General features: G+C 54.6%; 1 protein-coding gene across 1 annotated transcript in view; it reads left to right on the top strand.

The window, feature by feature from the left end:
* JPH3 (junctophilin 3) overlaps positions 1-21,718 on the top strand; it is a 46,025-nt gene that overhangs the window by 19,754 nt on the left and 4,553 nt on the right. Inside the window, exons 3-4 of the mRNA XM_005528151.3 lie at positions 11,124-11,248; positions 14,699-15,618. Of these exons, the coding sequence (XP_005528208.1) occupies positions 11,124-11,248; positions 14,699-15,618 (1,045 nt within the window). The remainder of the gene's footprint in view (positions 1-11,123; positions 11,249-14,698; positions 15,619-21,718) is intronic.

The following is a 21,718-nucleotide window of genomic DNA, read 5'->3' as shown; positions in this document are numbered from 1 at the left end:
GCCGGTGGTGTGTCCTGCCAGCCGGGATGACAAGGACACATCAGACTCGGGGCAGGCACATTCCCACTCCAGTCCAGCCCCTCCAGGCTCAGCCATCCCGGAGTGTTCCATCCCCCCCTCCCCACGGCCGGCTCCTGCGCGATGTGATGTGGGCACCGTGGCTGTTTACGTGCTCCTGCCATCCCAATTTAATAACTTCCTGCTCAGACAGGATTTGCAGCCTTAAGCCCTTTTGTGGCCGTGTCAGAAGTCAGGAGCAGCCTCCAGGCTTGCTCAGGGCTCGGTGTGTCCCCAGCAGCCACCCCAGCACGGGCTGCGTCCAGGACAGGCTGGACAATGAAGTGCCTTTTGTAGGAATGAAAGTTGGCGAGGTGATCCAGCTGGGAAAACCTCAGCAGGGTCGTTTGTCTCTTCTGGCAGAGCAGCTCAGTGGGGTTTTGGTTTTCATTGCCCTCCCATCCCTCACGCACCGCTGCGGATCCCACCCTGGCCATTCCCACTCCCTTCCCTCTCCAGTGAGCTAAATACGAGCCAAAACATCCCGTCTCCATGGCCCGGGTGTGTGCCGAACATTCCCAGCCCCATTCCCAACTTTGCTGGGCTGTGCTGGAATGGCACAGGCGGAGCAGAGATTCCCAGCCCCTCGGATTCTCCCTTGTCCCTTCTGGCTCTGCCCTGCTCGCCAGGAAAGATCCCCCAAATCCGAGTGCTTTGTGTGGTGACGGGAAAAGCGCAGCTGGAAGGGATGGATTTGGGAAAGGGGATTTGGAGGAAACAGGGGGGCAGAGCCGGGATGGGGCGGCGGGGCCGGAACGCGGTGCCAGCAGAGCTCACCTGTGCGGGGACAGCAGAGGGGACAGGAGGGGTGGCATTGGCAGCCAGGAGGGGAGGACGGGAGGGGATTCACTGCTGGCAGGCACCGCTGCCATGGGAAGGGGCTGTCCCGGAGCGCTGGGCAGCGCGGGGGAAAGGGGAATCTGCCTGCTCCTCTTCCTCCTCCTCCTCCTCCTCCTCCTCCCCCCTGGCACCGCACCGCAGCCCACCGCAGTGCGGATCATCCGCCTGGATTTTAATCCAGCGCTTCCCAGGAGGGGAGCGGGACCATTCCAGCCCCCGGAGCCCCGGTCGATCCCCCAGGAACCTCCTGCCTGCCCAGCACAAAGTGATGAAGCCTCTTGCTGCTGCTTCATCACACGCGGGCGAGAAGCAAAATACAACAAACACAACACCACAAACCCAGCCCCTGTTTTTCCTTCCTCCTGCTTTTCCTGCTCAACGAGCAGAAACTACCTCGCTGCTTTTCCCAGGGAATTTGGGCAGAGAAGGAGACATCCCTCTCCTGGCACCACCCTCTCCATCCTCATCCTCACCCTGCCGGAGGTGCAGGGATATCCCGCTGGGATACCCAGTCCCACAGCCGGGACCCAGGGCGGGGAGGGGGGATGCTGGCAGCCCCTCCTGCCGTGTCCCACCTCCCCAAACCCCCCAGCCGTGTCCCAGGGATGCTGCATCCCAAAGTTTGAGGGTGGAGAAGAGCCAAGGGGAAGGGTTGGATGCTCTCTGCTGTTTTCCCAGCTCGTGAGAGAGGTCTCCATGCTTTTTTCCTTCTCCCAACTCCCATTTTTGGGTTTCCTGGTTGCTCCCACCCTCTTCCCTTCAGCAGCACACCCAACACCCCATCCTTGTCCCTCCCCAAACCCTTTCCTTCCTAGGGAGAGGCAAAATTAATACCAGGAGCACAACCAAGAGGAAAACACAGAGCTGAGCCAAATTATTGAGTATTTTCCTTGTTGTTTTTCCTTCCCCCCAAGTTTGGGGTGCTGGGGAGAGCGCAGGGAATGTGCTGGGGTATTCCAGGCTCTCCATGCTCTTGCAGTTGGTTTGAAAAGCCCCAAGCAATGAGGTTTCTCTCACCTCCTCCCCACAGCACAAATGGCAAACTGTCCTGACTTCCTAATCCAGGAAATTAAAGGATTTGACCGTAGACCCTGCTAAGCAAATTTCCCCCCTGAAAATCCCAGGGGGATTTAACCCATGGATCCGACCGATTATCCCTTTAAAGTTGTGACTAAGAAAGTCCCAATTCTTCAGGGTGCTGAGCACCCTAAAATCCCACGATGGCCATGTCTGGTGCTCACCCAGCATCCGGTGGGACCTACTTTTCAATTTTATCCCATCTCCAACCCCCTTTTTCCATGGTGGGCACCTTCCCTTTGCTGAAGCTCGTTTCCTCGCTGCCTCCACATCCCAAATCCTCCCCATCCCGTCCCTGTGTGTCACCCTCTGGGGTCATGGGGTGGTATTTGGGGGCTGTTTGGATTTCCCAGCGTGGCCTCAGGCTGGGGCAGTGGACACCCTGCCACCAGGTGTCCCATGGTGGCTCCATGACACTGCCCCCAGCGAGGATCACCTTCCCTTACGGAAAAGCAACAGGTCCATGGGCTCCAAGCTGGACACAGCAGCTGTCCCCACTGGCAGGGGGGCAGCTGGTCCCCAGCCAACATCAGGAGATCCCTGGGGACCTCCCAGGAGCTGTGGAAGGTCTTCCCAAGCTTTCAGTGCTGGGGATGATCCCTCCAGGGCAGTGGTGGCAGGGATGAGAGCCAGGGATGGAGCCCTTTCCATCCCTTTCCAGAGATGGGGCCGAGCCTCTCCCCGTTCCCAGCTGTGTCTCTGTCGGGTCTGTCTCTCCTCCCCTAGCACGGAGCTGAAGCAGAAATAATGAAAAGCCCAGATTCTCTCCTGGCAGGGCCGGGCTCCCAGTCCCTTCCCCTGTTGTGCTGTTGGCTGCTGGAGTGGAATTTTTCACGGGCTTTGCCTTGGAGGCAGCTCAGACCTGCAAAGCCAGAGCTGTCCGCTGGCCTGGGGCACGCCGGAGTTTGGGGACCAGGCAGGGACCCCAGGGGCAGATCCCATCCAGGGAATCCATGGGATGCTGGGATGAGCAGGGCGCAGTGGGGCTGAGCAGGGACCCAGCAGCTCGGGGACAGCTTGAGAAACCTCAGGAAAAATTGGGATTTTTTGGGGGTGCAGCTGATTTTGGGGCTCAAAAACCCATGAGGCAGCTGGGATGAGAGAAGTGGCTCATCCTGGGTGGGCTCTGAAGTTTGAGGCAGGCAGGAGAGGATTTATTATTTTCTCCCCACAGTAATCGGGTCTGGGGCCACCACTTGCCCCACAAAGGGGTGACAGAACCCTGGAGGCACCTCCAGCCCCTCTCCCTCCTGCCTGAACCCACCAGGGCTGCCTGCAAGGGGCGGGTTTGGAATGTGCTGGTTCTGCCCGGGGTTAGGGGAATGTTTGGGATGGGAGGGCAGGCAGGGGATGGAGAGGGGGATGTGGCCTTTCCCATTCCTGTTGTGTGAATTTCCCAGGATGAACATGACAATTATCCAGCAAAATCATGGAATTCTGCCCTATCCAAAGCACCCCAGCTGGAGAGCAGGAACATCCCCCCTTCTCACTCCTTTCCCTTCCCTGAGTGAGCTCTTCCCAAATCCTGCTCCGAGTGGCTTCCCACAGCTTTTGCAGCCTTTCCCAGGAGGCAACGATGCTCAGAGCAGCTCTGCAATTCTCTCTTGTTTATAGGAAAAGAGGATAAACCCATCCCTGGAGCTGGACTTTGCTCTTTCCTCCATGTCTGATTGGGGAGAGGGAATTTCTTGGAGCTTGGCTGCATCCTGGGAGCCACTCCCTGTCCCAGCTCTGCCCATTTTGAGACCAAAGTGACCTCTCTGGAGAGAGACCAAACCTCAGGTGGGACAGTGGCCTCAAAGCCACCCCCTCCCAAGGCAAATCCCGGTGTTTTCACTCACCTGCCTCTGCAGAGCTCCATTCCAAGTGACAGATGGCCAGGGATGAGGCTCCCTCTCCAGATGTTGATTTTCTGGCCAGCTGTAAATAACACCCAGGGCATCATCTCCCTGCAAAGCCCATCAGCTCTGTCCTTGCTGGGGGGCACAGAGTCAAAAGGAAGGGAGGGAAATGCAGGAATCTGCCTGCCCTGCTTATTTCACATGTTCCTTGGCCAGGGAAATGCTGGGAGCATCCTGGTGCCTCTGGATACCAGCTCCACCTGGCCCAGCCTTTTAAAGTCCATGGAGTTGGATTTTCTTGGCATTTTTTGTTGAGCAAAAACAGGGATAAAATAAAGAAATCCTTTTGGGGATGGTGGGAATAAGGTGAGCTGGAGATGATCCTGGCATTTGATGCTCTCATCTTTCTCCCCTGCGAATGAGCCAGCTCAGGGATGTGGTTTGAGCTGTTTCTCCCAGAATTTTGGGGATGTGGCCACCCATCCCTGCCCCCTGAGTCACCGAGACTTTGCACCTTTCCAAATTGTGAATCCAGTTTTCCAGCAAAATTCCTTTTGGCCACTCCAAGGCAAGGCACGGGACACAAGGACACAGCCTGGGATAAGTTTTTTTCCCCTTTACTTGGATTACAAAATGGAATTTCAGTGTAAAATGGCAAAAGATTCCTCGGTGAATTCTCTCCCCATTTGTAACTCCAAAAATATAAAGGTAGGGAAGGCTCTGGCACAGGTGCCTGGAGCAATGAGCTAAACGGGAACTGGCTCCATCCCCATCCCCACGAATTTGGGACACCTCGAGCATTCCACATCCCAGCTGTCCAGGGGCTCTCCCAGCTGCCTTGGGAATGATTTCCCTCCTTTAATGTGACAATTCCTGCTGTAAAACTACAGGGAAACTTGGATTTGGCCTTGTGACCACAACATTTTCCACACTTCTCTGTAATTTGCTTTCTTGGGCAGCGACAAACACATTGAGGGGATATTTTTGGCTATAGGATATTTGGATATAGGGTTTTTTCCCTAGGATTAAGGTGTCTGAGTATTTATTTTTATAGTATTTATAGTATTTATATTTTATTTTATAGTATTTATAGTATTAAATAGTATTTATTTTTCCTTAATTCTCTTGAAATGAGATTTCCAGAGCCATATTTTCGGAGCGTGCCATCACCATCCCATCCATCCCGTGCCATCCCAACCTTCCCTCCCACTGGTGGGAGCTTTCCTGCTCCTCCTCAGAGCCCAGGCAGGGGTGATCCATCTGTGCTCCCATCCCAAAATCTCCATCTGGAGCTGGCACGCCTGGCTCTCTCTTTGCTATGCACAGCACCTGCTCCGTGTCTGGCTGCAAAGAGCCCGAGCAGACGTTCGGGGCTGCATTACGTCATGTCAGAGGTCACATTAAACTGCTTTTTTCCCCTTTAATTAAGAATTCCAGCCATGGTGGGGAGAGGGGGGAAGCAGAGGGGAAAGCAGAGGGAGGGAGAGGGCTGGGGGAAATGCCTGCGCTGAGCAGGTAAATGGGAATTTCTCCACAGACAGCTAATTGGTGTGTCTAATATTCCACCCCCTGAGGACCGCTGCCTGCACAAATCACTCACGGCGAGCCTGGTGCAATAACTGGGAAGCCGGGAGAGCTGTGGGAAGAGCCAGGCTGGAATTAGGAGAGGGTTTTATCGGGTCAATAAACGCCAGATAGGGAAAATAACAACCAGGTTGTTAATTGCTGCCATCCCCCCGTTCCCTCGGGGCCGTGTCTAGACGGAGCCTGGCTCCGGGCTGCGCTCATCCCGAGCCTCTGGAGAGGGCTGGATGCGGGATGCCAAGCCCCTGGAATGGGAAAGGGATGCAGGATGGGCACTGCAGCTGTGCCCTAAATCAGAGAGGCTCCCGCAGAGGTGGAAACCAGACAGTCTGCAGTGGTTATTAATAATTCAGTCCCAATTTGTCCCATCTAGGAGAGCGCCAAGCCCAGCCAAGCCTCCCCTCCCGGCCGCCCGGAGCAGGCAGAGCCTCCCGGGGTTGTTGCGGCGATGGATCCCAGCTCTGGCAGGGATTTGGGAGCTGGGATCGCCTCTCCCGGAGCGATCCCACATCCTCCCCCCTGCCAGGGCTCCGGGCTTGGTGAGCGGCATCAGCCCTCGGTGCTGCATCCTGCTCCAGAGGGACTGGCAAACAGCCCCGTGGAGCCCGCACAGCCCGGGCATTCCCGCCGGGGAGGATGGACTGGAAAGCTCCTTTTCCTCTCCTCATCCAGCCATCCCTTCCCAGCCTCATGCCAGCCAGAGTTTTCCACATGGGGAGGCTGCACTGAAAAATCTCCTTTTCCTCCTTCGTCCAGCCATCCCTTCCCAGGACAAGGTGCATCCCAAGGCTTTCCTGACCCCGGGGTTTGGATGACAGAGTCTTAAACGCCCTGCAAATGCTCTCTCTGAATTTTTCCTGAAGTATTTCCTTGCAGCTGGCGTGTGTTTTAATTGAATTTTGCCATTTGAAAAATACATGAAGCTCTGTAATGGAGGGAGAGAAAACCTTCCCTCCTATAAGAAGAGAAAGATGCATTTAAAGAGGAAAATAAACCAGCCCCAAAGCTGCCTGATGAAGTATTGACCTGGAGACAAAGTGGATCAGATGGAGCCAATCTGGCCCCTTAGGAAAACTTGAGGCTGTTCATTAGGGATGAGCTCACTGCCAGCTTAACCCCATCCTCACCATTCCCAGTGAAACCTGCGGGAAAAATGCCAATTTCCAGGTTTTCCATGGAAGAAAGGCCCACAGGGTGGACGTTCTTTCATGGGGTGAAAGAGTTTAGGGCTTGTTGCAGCCTCGTGGTAGAGACTGGATAATGGGAGAGCTCTGGGTGTGGGATGGAGGAGAGCTGAGCATCCCTGCACAGGATCCCAACAATAAAACAGGAATTTCATACTTCCCTCAGCCAGGTTTTGGGTTCAGGGAAACGAGAAGTTTGCTTGGAAAAGAACAGCCAGAGCTGCCATGTGAATTTCGGGAAACAGACCTTCTTTCCCAGAAATCTTACCCATAGGATGCTTTTTAATGTTCCCAGTAATGTGGATTTCTCCCTCTGACCCCTTTGCTCAGTGTCTGCTGCTTTTTTTTTTATTGGAATGTACTTTCTGTACAAAAACGCTGGAAAAACAGGAATAAGGGCGGCAAATCCCTCTCCTGGAGGGATTCAAACAATGGATGGAGAAGGACTCACCAGTGATCCAGGTTTCTCGTGGCTCCAGGTGCCATCCTGGCAATTCCAGGTGTCACATTTACAGCTCAGAAACCTTTCTGGCCTTCCGTAAACTTGCTCTAATTTCCAGCCTAATTTTGAAGCTCTTTGTCCCACTTGTTCTCCTGCCAAAACGTTCCTGGAACCAAAACACCTCTCAAGCCTCACCTGGTTTGAATTTTGCTTCCTTCCTTCTTGAATCCCTGAGGATTTTGCTGGGAGTTCACCCCTTTTTGGCTAAGCCAGCCCCCAGCACTGGGTTTGCAGCAGAACCCTTGGATCCACTCCTTTCCCGCTCCAATCCAGCCCGGAGTCACTGTTGGAATTCCTAAAAAGCCAAGTTCTTCCTTGCAAAATCAGTCGATTCCAGCTTCTTATAGATTAGCTGGAGCTGATAAACTTGGCATTAGGAAGCAGGCCCAGGTATTATCCCTTCCCCTGTCAGCTCCGGCCAAATCACAGGAGATCTGCAAAGATTCCCGGGAATTTGGTTGGTTGGGATTTTTTCCTGCCTTCTGCCAGCTCCCCTTGCCAGTTTGACCACTTGCCCGCTCATCCTTCGAGAAGAGTGAGTCAGCTTGGCAAAAAATTAATAAATAAAATATTCCTGGTCCCAGCAGGGACTCTCTGCCCTGAGACCCAAAACGGGGGCTCAGGAGCCACAAACCATCCCGGCTTTCCCCCCTCTGGCTCTTCCCAATCCCAATCTTTGCCTGAACGCCCTCCCCCAGCTCAGCTTGGATAGTGAAGTGCACTAAAATCCTGGGATCGTGCAATTGTTCAGTTGGAAGGACCTTAAAGCCCATCCCATTCCACCCCTGCCGCGGGCCAGGCCCGGGTTCCTGGATCCATCCCAGCCGGAGGAGGAGGCTGGGGATGCTCAGAGGTGGGAGGAATTAAACAGCTCCTCTTGCATCACTCTTCCCTCCATCCCATCATGAGCCCACAGGAACAGGATGATCTTTAAGGTCCCTTCCAGCCCAAACCACCCCATAATTCTGTTTTATCGGGAAGGCCCCAGCCTTATTTTCACCGTGGTCTCCAGTTTGGCGTCTCCATCCCAGGAAAAGATTTATGGCGGCACTTAGGGAAGGAGGAGCAGAGCGATGAGATCAGGCCCTGTCCATGTGTCAGGGAGGAAAAAAACCCCACTTTTCCAGGGAAATAAACTCCAGGCAATTAAATGGGAATTAAGATTTAGCGCACGCCACGAGCAGCAGGCGTGGAGAAAGGAGACAGCTGGTAAATTTAGGATGTGACAAAGTCATGCGAGCACTAACTGGATTACTGGCATTTATTTGGGAATACTTATGGATTTTATTATGCAACGTATGGATCTCCATAATTCTGCTTTTCACTCCTCCCAGCGTCTCAGGGAGCTTTACAAACAATTAATCGGCGGCGTTCCGTGCGCTCCGGGGAATCCAGTGTATCCCATCTGCTCGGGGGAATCCAGGCCATTCCATCTGCTCCAGGGAATCCAGTGCATTCCATCCCTCCCCGAGTGTGTTTTGGATCAGAGGTGGCTTCATTGATGTGATTGATTTTTAACCTTTTCTGAGCCAAAGCCCCAGGTTTTCATTTTTGAAATTCCCTGCGCTTCCAGGGCCGACCCTGGGCGTCCTGAGCAGATCCAGAAGTCTCTGGAGTGAGTTTTCCAGGGACAGAAATGCATCCATCCCCCAGGGACGGTGATTTTAATCCATTCTTGGTTGGACAGCAGCAGGAATTTCCCCATGGAAAGGGGGATCAGGAATTGGAAGTGCCCAGGGAGGTTTGGAGTGCCCATCCCTGGAGGTGTCCCAGGAATTCCTGGATGTGGCACTCAGAGCTCCGGGCCGGGGACAAGGTGGGCACAGCTTGGATTTGGTGATCCTGGAGCTCTTCTCCACCCTCAAGGATCCCGTGGTTCCATCAAGGGGGTGCTGAGTGCTGAGAGAGGAGCAGATCTGGGGCGATCCCAGAACCCTGGGCTGGGGTGGGGGCTCCGTGGGGGCTCCTCCAGCTGTGCCACCACCCCCGTGTGCCCCAGCCCCCTGGAGCAGCACGGGCTGCTGCTCCAGCCTCCTTCCCTGGCAGGCAGAGAGGGATGAGAGCCTCCAGCCGCCTCTCCAGGGAGGAGTGTCGGGAGCAGAGCGTAATCCTGGCTGCTGAGTGCGGGCCAGGCGCTCACAGACGTTGTTAATCCTCGGCTGGGGCCAGCAGGGACCTGGGAAAAGGCTGCAGTGAGGCAGGGACCAGCCCAGCCCCGGGCAGCTCCCAGGCCAGGGCACGGCACGGGGATAAATGGATGGAGGATCCTCAAATCCACATCCCTGAGGAGCTGCCCTGGAAGATGGCAGAGGTTTAACGAGCTCAGAGAGGCAGAATCTGAATTTTAACCTCCTGGTGGCTCTGATGGTTTCATCCACAGCTTTGATGCCCCAGCCTTTCCCACAGGACATGCTGGTGCCAAAAATGAGGATGAAAGGAGACCTGGAGAGGGACTTTGACAGGGCATGGAGGGACAGGACGAGAGGGAATGGCTTTAAGCTGAAAAAGGGTGGATTTAGACGGGATATTGGGAAGAAATTCCCAAGATCTGTGAGGGTGGGGAGGCCCTGGCACAGGTGCCCAGAGAAGCTGTGGCTGCCTCTGGATCCCTGGAAATGTCCAAGGTTATTCCAACCCGGACAAATGGAAGCTTCTCATGGCAGGGGTGGGAAAGAGATGGATTTTAATGGATTTCCAACCCAAACCATTCCATGATTCCATGAAAAATAGTCTGCACCTCCTCTCCCAGCAGTTTGGGACACCTGGCAGGGAATGGCTGGGACACCTTTGTCCCCTCCTCTGACCCCACTGAGCAGGGAGAGCGCTGGACTCCAGGCGGGAAAAATCCCATTGAAACCAAATTTTTGGGTGCATCAATCAGGGAGAACCCTCAGGATCACCACAGCATCACCACAGCCCCTCCAGCACCTCCAATAACTCTGGAAAACAGCTCGGATTCGCAGCCAGGGCTACTCCAAAGCAGCCAAGGGCTGGGAATAAAGCGTTTATTAGAGCAAAGAGGCTTGAGGAGTGTCAGGAGCGAAACCCAGGTGACAGCACAGCCACACTCACACCCTGTTCCCCAGCCCTGGCGACGCTTCCAACCAAAGCAGGCACATTCCTGGCCCTGTTTTCCATTTTTAGGAGCCTGTCAGAAATGGCACTCCCTCTCCACGCAGATGTCGAGAAATTAGAGGGAATTCAGAGAGAGGCAGAAAAAAAAAAAATGATTAAAGGAGATGGAGGGCCTGATTTTGGAGGGAAAAGAAATCAGCGGAGTTATTTATAACCCTGCCTGCACCGGGGTGGGAGCAGGAATTTTTGAAAGTGCCTGGATAGCTCGGATAAGGGGGAAAAAAGGGGCAAAGCAACCTCCGGAGGATGCTCTCAGAGAAGCTGTAAATCCTGAGTGATGGGATGAAATGCCATCCAAAAAAAGCCCTTGGGGAATCATGGGCGAGTGCTGGGGACAGTTGTTGATCCAGAGGGAAAGAAATGCCCTGATCAAAATGTGTGAAGGGATGGTGGAGGCGGCACCGGAGCCGAACCCCCCGCTCCTACCTCTGCTCCCAGTATTTATTTACATCCAGCATTTTACGCAAAACGTGGGGGTGGGCGTGGAAATGTTCCGGGTTTTTTGGTGGGTTTTTTATTTTTTTTCATCCCCAGAGCAAACGGGTTTGGTTAAATAAAAAAAAAATAAAAAAAAAAAAAAAAACCAACCAAAAATCAGCTTTAAATTCAAGCCTGGGGGCTCGTGGGAGATGTGCATGGAGAGGCTGCCGGGATGGGGTGGGAAATGGGATGGAGGAATGCTGAGGGAACAAATCCTGCACCTGGTTCTGAATTTCCTGGGTGATTTCCAGGCTGAGGAGCAGCTCATGAAGGTGTTGGAAAATCCCCCATTCCCCAACCATCCCCATGCTCTGCTGGCAGCTCCTCCCTCACAGCCAAAGGGTTTTGGAGGAATCTGTGGGGGAAATTTGGGGTTTTCCATGGCTGCCTAACGGGGTCCTGGTGTCTGGTGTTGCCTTGCAGGACCTCTCACTCCAGGGCCAAGGCGGAGGCGGCCGTGACGGCGGCACAGAAAGCTCAGGAGGAAGCGCGGATCGCCAGGATCACTGCCAAAGAGTTCTCGCCTTCCTTCCAGCACAGGGAGAACGGTCAGTCCAGGAGCCGCCCCTCGGAGCCCTGCACAGACCCCAAACCCCCCAAAACTCCCCAGCCTGGAGGTTCAGCCTGTGCCCGCAGCTCCCGATCCCCACCAGAGCTCCTGGAGTGGGAAAGCTCCATGGAACACCAGCTTTTGAGGGATTTAGGACAGGGCTGCCAATATCCAACAATTCCACCTTATTCAGCACTTTTTTCCCGGTATTCCCTCTTTTCCCCCAGTTTTTTAGTTCATAGCCCTTGGTGGTTGCACAGGAAGAGCCCAACAAGAGCTCTAGATACAAACACAGATGGTCCCAGAGGTCAGCACTGGCCTTACACCCATGGCTTGTGCAGTTCCTGATTTCTTTGGAAAGTTTGGACCCAGTGGGACCTGACCCTTCCTTCAGCCACGCAAACCAGTCACTGTTTGTGGTTTCCTTCCTGCCTGCCTGCCTGCCTGCCCCCCTTGTACAGGATCGTGGGTGCCCCCATCATTCAGAATTTTGGGTGCTGGATTTGTCACTCTTCTACAGGACTGTGGGTGCTGGATTTGTCACCCTCATTCAGAATTTTGGGTGCTGGATGTGCCCCCGTTGTTCAGGATTGTGGGTGCTGGATTTGTCACCCTTATTTGGGACTGTGGGTGCTGGATGTTCTCCCCTCATTCAGAGCTGTGGGTGCAGCCCCGTTGAGGACCCGGTGCTGGCTGTGCTCCCTCGCAGGGTGCTGCAGGTCCCCAGTGCCACCCACGGCGTGCTGCGGTGGGTGCTGAGTGCCACCCACCCCTGGCTGCTGGCTGTGCTCCCTTTCCACGGGATGCTGGTGCTGGATGTGTTCCTGGCAGGGTGGTGGGTGTGGGTACCACCCACCCGGCACAGCGAGTGCTGGGGTGCTGGGTGGCCCCTCGGAGGGGTTTGTGGGTGCTGTGGGACACCACAGAGGGCTCCGTGCCCACCTCAGCATCAGCCCTGGGCATCCCTGGGCAGCTGCAGCTCCTGGAAGGTAAAGGTTTTGACCTGGGAAAAACAAAATTATCTGGTTTTGGTATCCTGCATCGCCCTCTGGCCCATGGTTCCCATCCCCATTATCCAGGTGCCTTTCATGGTTACTCATCCCAATTCCTGGACACAGCAGGATCACATCCACACACAGCCCATGGCTGGGGTGGTGCTGGAGAACTGAGTCCCCCCAGTGACAGCAGCACCCCAGAGCCAGAGACCGGAGTTTGGCACCGCTCCCAAATCCCAAATCCCAAATCCCAAACCCCAAATGTGGCTCCTCAGGGCGGCACAGGTTTGGCTTTGAAGCCTCGGAGTCCGGGCTCGGCAGCCTCCATCCTGCTGGAAATCCAGATTTGGTGCTCTGCATCCTCCTTCGCGCTCTCACAACCGTTCTTCCAGGAACATCACGTGCTCCAGGACTAATTTTAGCTCTGGATAATTGTTGCACGTCCTCGGGTGCCGAAAGCTGGCCCCGGTGCATCCGCGGAGTTCCTGCGCAAGGAAACGCCTCCATCCCCGCGGGCTCCAGGGCTGGGGGGCAGCTGTGCCCCAGCATCCCCCCAGCACCTCCAGTCCTGCTCTTCCCAGAGCCCCAGCCCTCCAGGAATTAACCCATGGAAAGGCAGAGCCACCTGCAGATCGATGCAGGGGTGGGGAGATTTGGGATCAGGGGGATTCAGTGACATCTCCCCTGGTCTGGCTGTGGGGGAGCATCGCTGGGGTTTCTTGTCCCCTCTGTGGGGCCCTGTGGCTGGTTGTGGGGCTGGAGATCAGCTCTGGAGGCCTTGGAGCTGGTGGGAAGCTTGCAAACCCCTGGAACTCCAGCAAAATTCCTGAACAGGGGAAGATAAAGCCCAAAAACCAGGGACAAGCCAGACCTTGGGTGAGCCTGTTCCCACAGGTGGCTTTCCAGCTTTCTCACATGAAATCATTTATTCCCTCTGTGCCTCAGCTCCCCATTTGGGATCTTGGAAGGTGGCTGGGACAGGAATGACTGGAAAACAGCCCCAAAAAAATTTGATTTTTATCCCAAAGACAGATATTGTGCAGGAAAACAGAAGGGTGAGCTCCACCTTTCTCCTTCTCTTCCCACCAATACCAGGATTGCTCAGGGGCTCTGGATAAATCCCAGGAGATTCAGTCTCCCACATACAAACAGGGAATAAAATGAAGACTGGACTCTGTGAGTATTGTCCCAAAAACTTGAGTCATTAGGAGACCATTTCCCGGCAATTGCTTGGGTGGATTTCCAATCAGCTTTGTTACGATTTCCCTCCCTGCCGGTGCTCCGATGGGGACTCCAGCATTCCCTGTGTGTACCCCAACCCTGGCAGGGGTGAAGGCACATCCCAGCAGCTCCCCAGAAAGATTCCAGGGAGAAGATTCCTCAGCAGAAGTGGAGAGACCCGAGCGGGCGCTCCCGAGCGTTTCTGTTTAAACGATGGCACGAAAATCGAGCTCTCCCTTTTCTCGTTTCTTGTCTCGCCATAGCAATTGCAATTAGATGCATTTCAGGGGCATTAGGCACTTCATATATTTATCAAATCATTCACCTAATTTAGCATGGCTTTAGCTGGGAACGAGTGGAGAGGGGAAAAGGAGAATTAACCGCTATTAGCTCGCTTGGAATCATTTGGTGTTTCATCAGTGATGAACACGTTGGAGCCTTTTGTTCCGTGTTCCTCCAGCAGAAGAAGACATTCAGCCCCTCCTGAAGTGCCCCTCCCCAGGGTGCCACTGTCTGGGAAGTCTCTGAGTTAAGGAATGAGGAGCCTCCAGTGGGATGAGGAGGATGGGGAGAGAACGGGACCCCCGTCCTTCCGTCCCGTGCTGGGGGCTGAGCAGGGAAATCTCCATGTCCTGCTGGGCTGTGTGGGGCAGGAAAGCTCTTGGATAGAAGGTTTGTGGGGTTTTTCTTGCACACCTGCCCAGATGTGGCTGTTTCACTCCTGCACCTGGCAGATGAAAACTGACGTGGTTCCTGTCCAGGAGGGGGGTGAGGGCTGTTGGTGTGGGGTGATCCCAGCACACCCAGGGTGATCCCAGTGACATCCAGCACACACAAACACAGAGCACAAGGGTGTGCCACCAGCCACATCACAGATTTCCCTTCCCATCCTTCCAGACTGGGAACTGATAGGAAATATGGTCGGCTGGTTCCCAAAAAACCATCAAACCTCCTCCCAGCAGCTGTGCACCGCTGAAGGCTTCTCCACATCTCTGGGGTTTGAAAAGCATTCCCGTGCTGGCTGTGGCTCTGCAGGCCAGGGCTCAGGGCAGGTTTGGTGTCACACCAGTGCTGCCAGCAGCTCTGAGGCTGCCGCCCCAATCCCACCCCGCCGCTCCCAACCCTCTGCTCCCCGTTCCGTGCCGTGAAAATCCCGTGGGGCATCCAGAAACCAGAAATAACCCTGCTGCCTTCCTGTCTCCCTTCTCTCCTCCCCACCGCTGCCCCCAAAGGGCTGGAATGCCAGCGGCCGAAGCGGCAGAACTCGAGCGATGACATCGAGGTCCTCTCCACCGGGACACCCCTGCAGCAAGAGAGCCCCGAGCTGTACCGCAAAGGGACCACCCCGTCCGACCTGACCCCCGACGACAGCCCGCTGCAGAGCTTCCCTGCCAGCCCCTGCTCCACGCCGCCCCTCGGCCCCTCCTGCAGGAACAAGAGCGCCCACTTCTCCAGGCAGGTCTCGGTGGACGAAGAGAGGGGTGGTGAGATCCAGATGTTGCTGGAGGGGCGCGGAGGGGATTACCTGCGCCCCAACAGCTGGAGCGAAGAGAAGGGGGGCGGGAGCCGCGCTGCCAGGAGCGGGACGATGCGCAGCGGGCAGCTGGGCTCCACCGCCGTCCCCGAAGACTACAGAGGTCGGAGCGGGGGACACAAACATTCGGCCTCCAACCACAAGCCGAGAGAGAGGTGGACAGATTCCCCAGCCACGGTTTCATGGACTTCCCACCACAGGTCCCACAACCACAGCTCAGGGAGCTCCAAGCTGCTTGAGCTGGACGAGGAGAAGATGAGCAATTACGAGATGGAGATGAAGCCCCTCATGAGGATGGATTCTTATATGCAAGAGATTCACACCCAAAAAAGACACTACAGCAAAGGGGGAGGCTGCAGGAGCGTGGCTGATGAGCACCGCGGGGAAGAGCGGGGCTTTGGGGTTCAGAGACTGAGGTCTAAGTCCCAGAACAAAGAGAATTTCAGGCCAGCTTCCTCTGCCGAGCCCACGGTGCAGAAACTGGAAAACCTGAGATTCGGGGACAAAGCTGAACCTCGGCTACTGAGGTGGGACTTAACCTTCTCCCCGCCACAGAAATCTTTACCTGTTGCACTAGAATCTGAAGAGGACAGTGGGGATGCGCTCAAATCCAGTACGGTGAGTGAAGGGATTGTGTGTGGAATTCTGCCAGGGAAGCCTGGGGCTGTCGTGGGGCTGAGTGGAGCGGGACGGGAGGGAAATTTGGAAAATGTGAATTATCGTCGGTTTGTGCCTTGAATCCCCTCTCCTCCCTCCTGCCATCCTGCTGGACGTTGCTGTGGGGAGTTCCATGCAGACCGTGGTGGGAGCAGCAGGATGTTCCCTGGAGGATGTGAGCAGCAAGCTGGAGTTTTGGAGCCCAGCCCCCTGGCCAGCAATAAAAATCCATTATTGCTGGGGATTTGGTGGGAAAAGGAACAGGCAAGGCTTTGGTGATGCTTCCTTGGGTTATGGTTATGGCCACAGAGCTTCCTGCTGGTCCAGGACAGCCCCTTGTGAGACATCCCACCCTGGCCTCCTCATTTTGGGGGAGAAAAGGACACTTTGGGCATGAATTGGCTGCTGGGAAGGGCTGGAGATGTCTAGGAGAGAAGACAGAGCCATCTTAAAAGCTGCTGCAAAGTGGAAGGGAATAATCTGTTCTCCTCGAACAGAATTAATGGGTTTAAAGTCAAGGAGGGTGAGCCATTAACCATCGCTAATGAGGTGAGGGCTAATGAATTGTCGGGGCTGGGGGAGGAGGGGTCTGAGGCTGGACATCACCAGCTCAGAGAGGACCTGGACATGGTGAACCTCCTCAGGAGAAGGCTGAGCTGGGTGGGTTTTAGGGGTTTTTGCAGTCTTGTTTTTTGAGGATTCTTGGATTTCCCATTAGAAGCTTCCTCACTTGCTTGTGCCCGTTGGTTTGGCATTGACAGGAGAAGTGATGGGGTCTGCTGGGAGCACTGGGGAAGCCACCACTGCCCCAAACTGCCCCAAACTGCCCCAAACTGCCCCAAACTGCCCCAAACTGCCCCAAACTGCCCCTTGTCGAGTCAGTGCCAAATACAGGGCAGGGCTGGAGGTGTCCCATGAGGATGCCCCAGACCTACCCCGGAGAAATGGAGTAGCTGTCACGCTCAGGAGGTGACATTTCAGCAGAAAGGAGCTAAATCTCCCTGTCAGGGGAGCACAGGATGGTGCCTGGTCATGAAACTGAAATGAATTTGTCAGTCAGGCTGAAAATTCGGGCGAGAGGCATCGAGGTGTGTGAGGTGTGGTGACATTTGCCAGGGCTGCAGCATCCCTGCTCCCCCAGCACCTGCCGGCAGAGCCGAGGGGGAGGGAGAGGAGGGAGCAGCCAGGGATGTGGGAAGGATGGATCTGCCCCAGCTTCCCTGCTGATAAATCCCCCCCAGCAGCCCTGGAGCTCTCTGCCTGCCTAGCCCTGGGCTCAGCCTTGGCAGCTCCCAGCCAGCACCGAGCTGAGCACGGGGGCTCCACATCCTGCAGGCCTGGAGAAACAGAGCCCTGCAGGCTGTCCTTGCCTGCCTGGGAAGCACTGGAGACATGACAGGCAGCATTAGGAGCCTGACAGGCTCCCAGAGGGGAAGAGCAGCAGCAGTAATTGCACAGACACCAGCCCTGGGAAGGCTGTGGGACACGCAGATGTTCCAGCACCTTTGACAACACGGCCTGGGAGACACAGGGCCCACAGGAGGGATGAAAGCACTGTTTCTCCTCGCTGAGAGCCACGTGCTTTTGGGGAGATCGCTGGCACAAGCAGCCCTGGGCTCTCTCCCCACCCAGCCCATCAGATGTGCTCCCACCTCGGAGCTGTCACAATAAACCTCCCTCCACATCCAACAGCCACCAACACATTCCTGACCATTCCCAGCGAGCCCTGGGCACCGAGGAAGGGCCCAGCCTGCACAGAGCAGTGCATGGAAAAGCCATTAGGATGCACATCCTACTTTGGAAGCGCTGGAGCTGTGGAGCAGCATGTTCAGTTTTCTCACATTCATAACCGAGGGTGGAACAGATGGCGAAGGTTTGGGAGGAAGCTAATGTAATACAGAGGAAGAGATAATATGTGGATTTAAATAACCCACAATGCCAGCAACAATTTGTTCTAGCAAGAATTGCTCAGTGCTAGCAGGGTTTTGTTCCAGTGGCTGGACAGGAGCAGGGGAAGGTGTAGGGGAGGAATGGGAGCTGCAGGGATCTGTGCTCCAACCCCCTCCCCAAATCCATCACCTCACCTGCAGCTGCCATTTCAGACTTCAGGGAGTGTGGTGAATCCCTGAGGAAGAGGAGGGGAAGGATTTATCCCACAGACCCCATCTCCACGCACAGGACATTCACACACTCCATCCTGCAAAACCCCCCTGCATCCTGCTCGAGCTCCACATCCCCCCCACAGCAAACCAAGGCTCCCCAATCCCTCCAAAAGCCCAGTTTCCTACACTGGCCTGAAATCCTCCTTGCCTGTGGGCTGGCAGGACGTGAGCTCCGGGGCAAGGCAGCTGTGGGCAGGTGTGTGAGAGCCCACCGTGCTCTCCCCTGGATCCCAGCGGTGCTGGCTGGGAAACTGCTTCCTCCAAAGGAGGAGCTCAGAGGGCAGCTCCCACCTGCCACCACCTCAGCAAGGTGCTGCCAGCGAGCAGCAAGGATGCTCAGAGCTGAGCACGGTTATTTTTGCCCTACCTGAGGTATCCCTGAGCAGAAGCGAGGTCACCCTCACAGCTTAGCTTGTTTTAAAAATAATCTGCCCTAAACCAGCTCTGCACAAGCCATCCATGAGCCCAGGGGGGTGGCTCTGGCAGCACACCTCTGGAACGGGCTGGGGGTGCACGTCCTACAAAAACACACTCCAAAAAAAATCACTGCTCGTGATTCCTGCCTGAAAAACCAGCTGGGAGCCACGGGCCTTGAATCCAAGCTTTTCCAAAGTGTGCACAGGCAGGGACGCACACTCCACAGAGGAGTCAGACGTACAGGAGGAGCTGTAGGAACTTTGTTCTGCTCTGTCACTTTTCCCCAGTCCTTTAAAAGAAACTCACGGAACTTCTTTGTTGGGGCTGCACATCAGGAATTGAAAAATCTTCTCATAAAGGTCATTTCTTGAGGCCACGGCTCAATAACGTCGATGAAATTCAGCAGCGCTTGGTGTTGGCTCTCAGGGGATTTGGGGGTTTCGGGGTCACTGAGCCACACAAATGCTTTAAAATGACATTTAAGGCCTCCTGATCTCACGGTGCCTCTGTGGGCACTGACCCCAGCACCCACAGGACAAACTCACAGCATTTGTCAGCGTTGGGGAAGAGGAAAACCGGAGCAAACGTGCCAGGACCGGCGCCGGTGTTGTGGGATTAAGGGATTTATAGGAACGTCACTGTCCTTCCCGGCCTTAAAGGCCCACGAGGCACAAAGCCTGTGCCTGGATGCTTCACAGGCTCCTGGAGCCTTTGAGGAGAACTAAAATGGGAAAGGAAAAAAGGAATTGTTGAGAGGCTGGCAAAGGAAAGAAGCCCACTAAAACGCCAGCGAGCCTTTTGTCCACGGGCACAAACCCCATGGCAGGGCTGGGGAGGCAGAGGAGGGGATGGATCTCCTTTCCTGGACATCTGCGGCTTCTGACGGGGAGGAGAAGCGCTTTGGGCACGGAGCAGCTCAGCGGGAAGGGCCGGGGCTCAGCCTGATTCATCCTCCTGTCCTCATTTAGCGATCACCGGCGATCCCTGGATGCTTCCAGGGCCGCGTCCTGGCCTCGCTGAGAGCACCGTGGGGATGGCTCTGACATTTCCCACGCCAGGAAATGTCAAATTTCCTGGGAAAGGGCAAATCCCAGCCCGTATTTCCCCCAGAATTCCCGGGGAAAGAGCGGCAGCAGAGGTTTGAAAAGCATCTCCCGGCCGTGGGATGTCCGGGAGCCGGCGGCTCCCCGCGGTCCGGCAGCGCAGCCTCTCCATCCCCGCTCGGCAGAGGGAAGGATCTGCCAGAGGGATCCGGCAGGTTCCTGTGGCTGGGGAAGGGCAGGAGGAGCAGGCAGCCAATGTGCAGGCGGAGCTGGGATGTGCCGAGCTGCCCGAGCCGGGGATGCGGGCAGGGGGCTCGGGGAACGGGGGATGGAGCCCGGCACCGGCAGCTCCCCCCCTCTGGATGCTCCCCTTGCCAGGGATTCATTCAATTTTTTTTTAAGGAAGTTTGGCACCTCTAGCCCTAAAGGTCGTAAAATGAGATAAAAATAAAACCTGGGTGTTTTCTCCGTCCCAACCAAGCACCCCCTGTTGGGGGTGTGAAGCTTCCCTGTGCATGGAGATGTTCCCATTTGGCTGCTCTGGGATGAGGCTGCTAGGAAAGGGACCTGGGGACTTGTTTGGCATTAACATCCCTGGGATTAAACCCCGTGATTTATCCCTGTGCCATTCCAGCTTCAGGTTTTCCCATTTATTTTTTTCCCCCATGGGGAGCCATCCCCGGGTTCTCCCAGCACAACCATCCCGGGGTTTTCCTTGCTCCTCTCATCTCAACCAACCAGATTCACCCCCAATCCCAGTGGCAGCTGCGTGTCCAGACAAACAGGAACCATCATTCCATGGGAATAAGGAGGAAGAGGAGTCCTGTTGCCATCACACCTCTGGAATGAGGCAGGGCTGAACATCACTGCAGGGGTTGTCTCTTCTTAAGACAAATAATAATCACAAACTGTTCCTTCTCTAATCTCTTTCGTGTTCAGACAACCTGAGGTAAATAATCTTCAGAGAGAAATGGGATGTTCAACTCGACAGGGTCCTTTTCAAAGCTGTTTCATCTCCAGGGCCTTTGATGTACCTGGGAGCACCTTCTTGGCTCTGCTCCTGTCATCTGCATATGGGGGTTGAGCCCAATTCCATCTCTTAGCTTGGAAAATTTAGGCCCAAACACCAGCTTTTGACTGCATTAGAACCAAATTTTGACTGCTGGCTTCAGAATAAAAATCTTAAAATTAAAGCCTCAAACATACCTAAACAAGCACACGGAGCTCAGTCGCAGCAGCTGGAGGTGAGGATTGAACCAGGGGTGACAAACCAGATCTTTAAGAGGCTAAAGGATCTCTAAGAGGATAATCTCTCCGTTTTTTAGCCTTTTTCCCCCCCAGCAGCAGGTTTTTCCTTCCCACCCAACTCACTTTCACTCACTCAAACACTTTTAGCATCTCCTGGGCCTCTTCCTGGAGCCGCGGGAGCTGCTGCAATCCGCTGGAGAAAGCCAAGCGCCTCCCTGATGTTTCCTTTGCTAAATGCTCCTTAACCATTTCACAGAGCCTGTTCCTGGCAATGATGTGACAATTCAGCACAAATGTCACCGAGCTGCTAAGTTTGCAGCCCTTTCTGCAGTGCTGAGGCTGGAAAATGGTGCATATCTATATTTTTTTTTTAATTTTTTTTTTTTTTTTTGCTGATCCAAGTCCTTAGTAATTACTCTTAATAGATCCCAGAGGGATTCCTAGGTAACCTGCACTCTGGTTTCCATGGCAGAGAGGCAGAGCTTGTACCCTGTGATAACAGATAATAATGGATTGCTAATGCTTAAATTAATTATGCCACAATTGCATTTGTAAACCAGCTGTCTGTCGTATTCCCAGGAAAACTCTGGAGTTGCTACACAACAGTTCCAGGATAAAAACAAACAAGGCAGAGGGGCAGGAGTTACTCTACAGCTACAATTACTGTTATTACTCCTGTGCCATAACCATGGTTTACTCCTATTTTAGTGTTTCCATGGGTTTAGGTCTAAATTCCTGTTCTTTCAGCTCAGAAACAAAGCTTAAAAATCCTTGGGGATCCAACCTGTTGATAGAGAAGGATCCTTTTGCTGATATTGGTGGAGATTCCCATTCTTGGCAGATGTTTTCCTTCTCCTGTGAAGGACTCCAGCGATCTTATTGTAAAAAAATTAAAATAAGTCTCCAGGAAATGCCTGCCCGTGGCAGGGGGCTGGAATGAGAGAATCCTCAAGGTCTCTTCCAACCTAAACCATTCCTCAATTCCACAGGAGGCCAAAGATGAGATAAGGCCTCACCAAACTGTGACAGCAACAGGCAAAGCTGCAAATCAGGGGCTGTCTCCTGTTTCCAAAGGCTCCTGTTGGAGGCTGGAACGCAGTGGGAAGGGTTTAAAAGCCATTGGTTTTAAAGCACTGGTTCTTTGCTGCAGCAAAAGGGAGTTCAGAGCCCTGCAGCCAGGCTGGGCTCAGC

Source organism: Pseudopodoces humilis, chromosome 14 (genome assembly GCF_049639895.1).
Source record: "Pseudopodoces humilis isolate 2021_Gansu_Grassland_sample_001 chromosome 14, ASM4963989v1, whole genome shotgun sequence".
NCBI classification, from domain to species: Eukaryota; Metazoa; Chordata; class Aves; order Passeriformes; family Paridae; genus Pseudopodoces; species Pseudopodoces humilis.
The sequence above is the reverse complement of the archived record's forward strand: the minus strand, read 5'-3'. Positions and strand labels throughout refer to the sequence as shown.